Source organism: Cyprinodon variegatus, unplaced genomic scaffold (genome assembly GCF_000732505.1).
Source record: "Cyprinodon variegatus isolate N-32 unplaced genomic scaffold, C_variegatus-1.0 Scaffold1530, whole genome shotgun sequence".
Classification (NCBI taxonomy): domain Eukaryota; kingdom Metazoa; phylum Chordata; class Actinopteri; order Cyprinodontiformes; family Cyprinodontidae; genus Cyprinodon; species Cyprinodon variegatus.
The window spans coordinates 25,110-26,637 of record NW_015151983.1 but is presented as its reverse complement, the minus strand read 5'-3'; the positions used below and the strand labels follow the sequence as shown (position 1 = coordinate 26,637).

The 1,528-nt window shown below is 44.9% G+C and overlaps 1 protein-coding gene across 1 annotated transcript in view; it reads left to right on the top strand.

The window, feature by feature from the left end:
• The window catches only part of mettl22 (methyltransferase like 22), a 31,026-nt gene that overhangs the window by 24,033 nt on the left and 5,465 nt on the right, over positions 1–1,528 (top strand). Inside the window, exons 8-9 of the mRNA XM_015403629.1 lie at positions 279–359; positions 728–830. Of these exons, the coding sequence (XP_015259115.1) occupies positions 279–359; positions 728–830 (184 nt within the window). The remainder of the gene's footprint in view (positions 1–278; positions 360–727; positions 831–1,528) is intronic.

The following is a 1,528-nucleotide window of genomic DNA, read 5'->3' as shown; positions in this document are numbered from 1 at the left end:
TGTATTTTTTCCGTGTATTTTTTTCTGTGTATTTTTTTCACGTATTTTTTTCCGTGTATTTTTTTCCGTGTATTTTTTTCCGTGTATTTTTTCCTGTGTATTTTTTTCCGTCTATTTTTCCTGTGTATTTTTTCCTGTGTATTTTTTCCTGTTTTTTTTTTCCTGTGTATTTTTCCTGTGTATTTTTCCTGTGTATTTTTTTCCGCGTATTTTGCTCTCAGATGTTGTGCTGTGGTCCACCATCATCTCATCAGGCTTCCTCCCTCTCTGCTGTCTAGATGCTGACGGGGAGTTTAGTTGGACAGAAGAGGAAGTGGCTGATCTCTATGACAACGCCAGCTTCATTCTGGCTGCTGATGGTAGGTTCTAAACTATCAAACTCCTCCAGCTTCTACTTCATCGTTCTAGAGTTTTCTGAATGGAGGATAAATCACGTTAGCATTCACACCCAGACATGGTTACTGGCAGCCGTCAGACGGAGCTCTGGATCCCAGTGACCAATGAAGGCTGCTGGGTCCATAGCTGGGAGCTGATTGGACGACCGTGACGCTCCTCACAGACTGCTCCTAAACCGTCACTCTGTTCATGTTCCAATGACCTGCACCTGTGAGCTCTGAACGCCATGGTTCCTCTGAAAGGAGGCGCAGGGTTCTGGAAGGAGGACCGTCCCGGTCCTGATGGGGTCAGAACCACAGGGAGCCACTGATCTTCCTGTTTCTGTCTCCAGTTTGCTACGATGACGACCTGACGGACGGCCTCTTCAGAACGCTGTACCGCCTCTGCAGCAGCTTCCGCCACGCCGCCGCCATCTTTATTTCTCTGGAGAAAAGGTACAACCAGCAAACCTGGAGGCCAGGCTGACCACTGACTGACTGGTTATTCAGCTCCTTCCTGACTGGTTATTCAGCTCGTTGCTGACTGGTTATTCAGCACAGTTTGTGCTGCTGCAGCCTCTGTAGCTCCCAGCGGTTCTGATCTGGAGGAAGGCTGCTCATTATTGGCTGAGAACAAACTAATAGAAGCAGGAAGTGATGTCAGAGGAGGACAGGATGTCCATGTGACTGTGGGCAGGAGAGGAAGATGCTGGTTGAATGGATTCAGTTCATTGGTTCTGTCCAGACGTCCATCTGTCTGATCTTCTTCTACTGGATCTGGTTTTCTTTTCCTCTGATGTTGGTGAAGATTCTCAGTCATCCAGGTCATAGTCATTCCGGAAAAAAAAAGTCGTAGGGAAATCATATTTAAATGTCAAATCATTCTGGCTTAAACATATATATAAATATACTGTTTATCAGATCATAGTGTCCAAAACGTTAGAACATTTCTATTTTTAAAAATCCTGTCAAAAATCTGTGTTTTTCCGTTATCTTCTGCAGGCCAGTTAGTTCTACGTCAGCCTGTACATCTACATTCGGCCAATCATATATCAACGGTCATCTGTCAATCAAATGTTTTCGGTCATAGCATCTTGATTCATGTGTCGCAGCTAATATACGCAACGGTTGAAACCAGAATCCTTTCCTTTCCC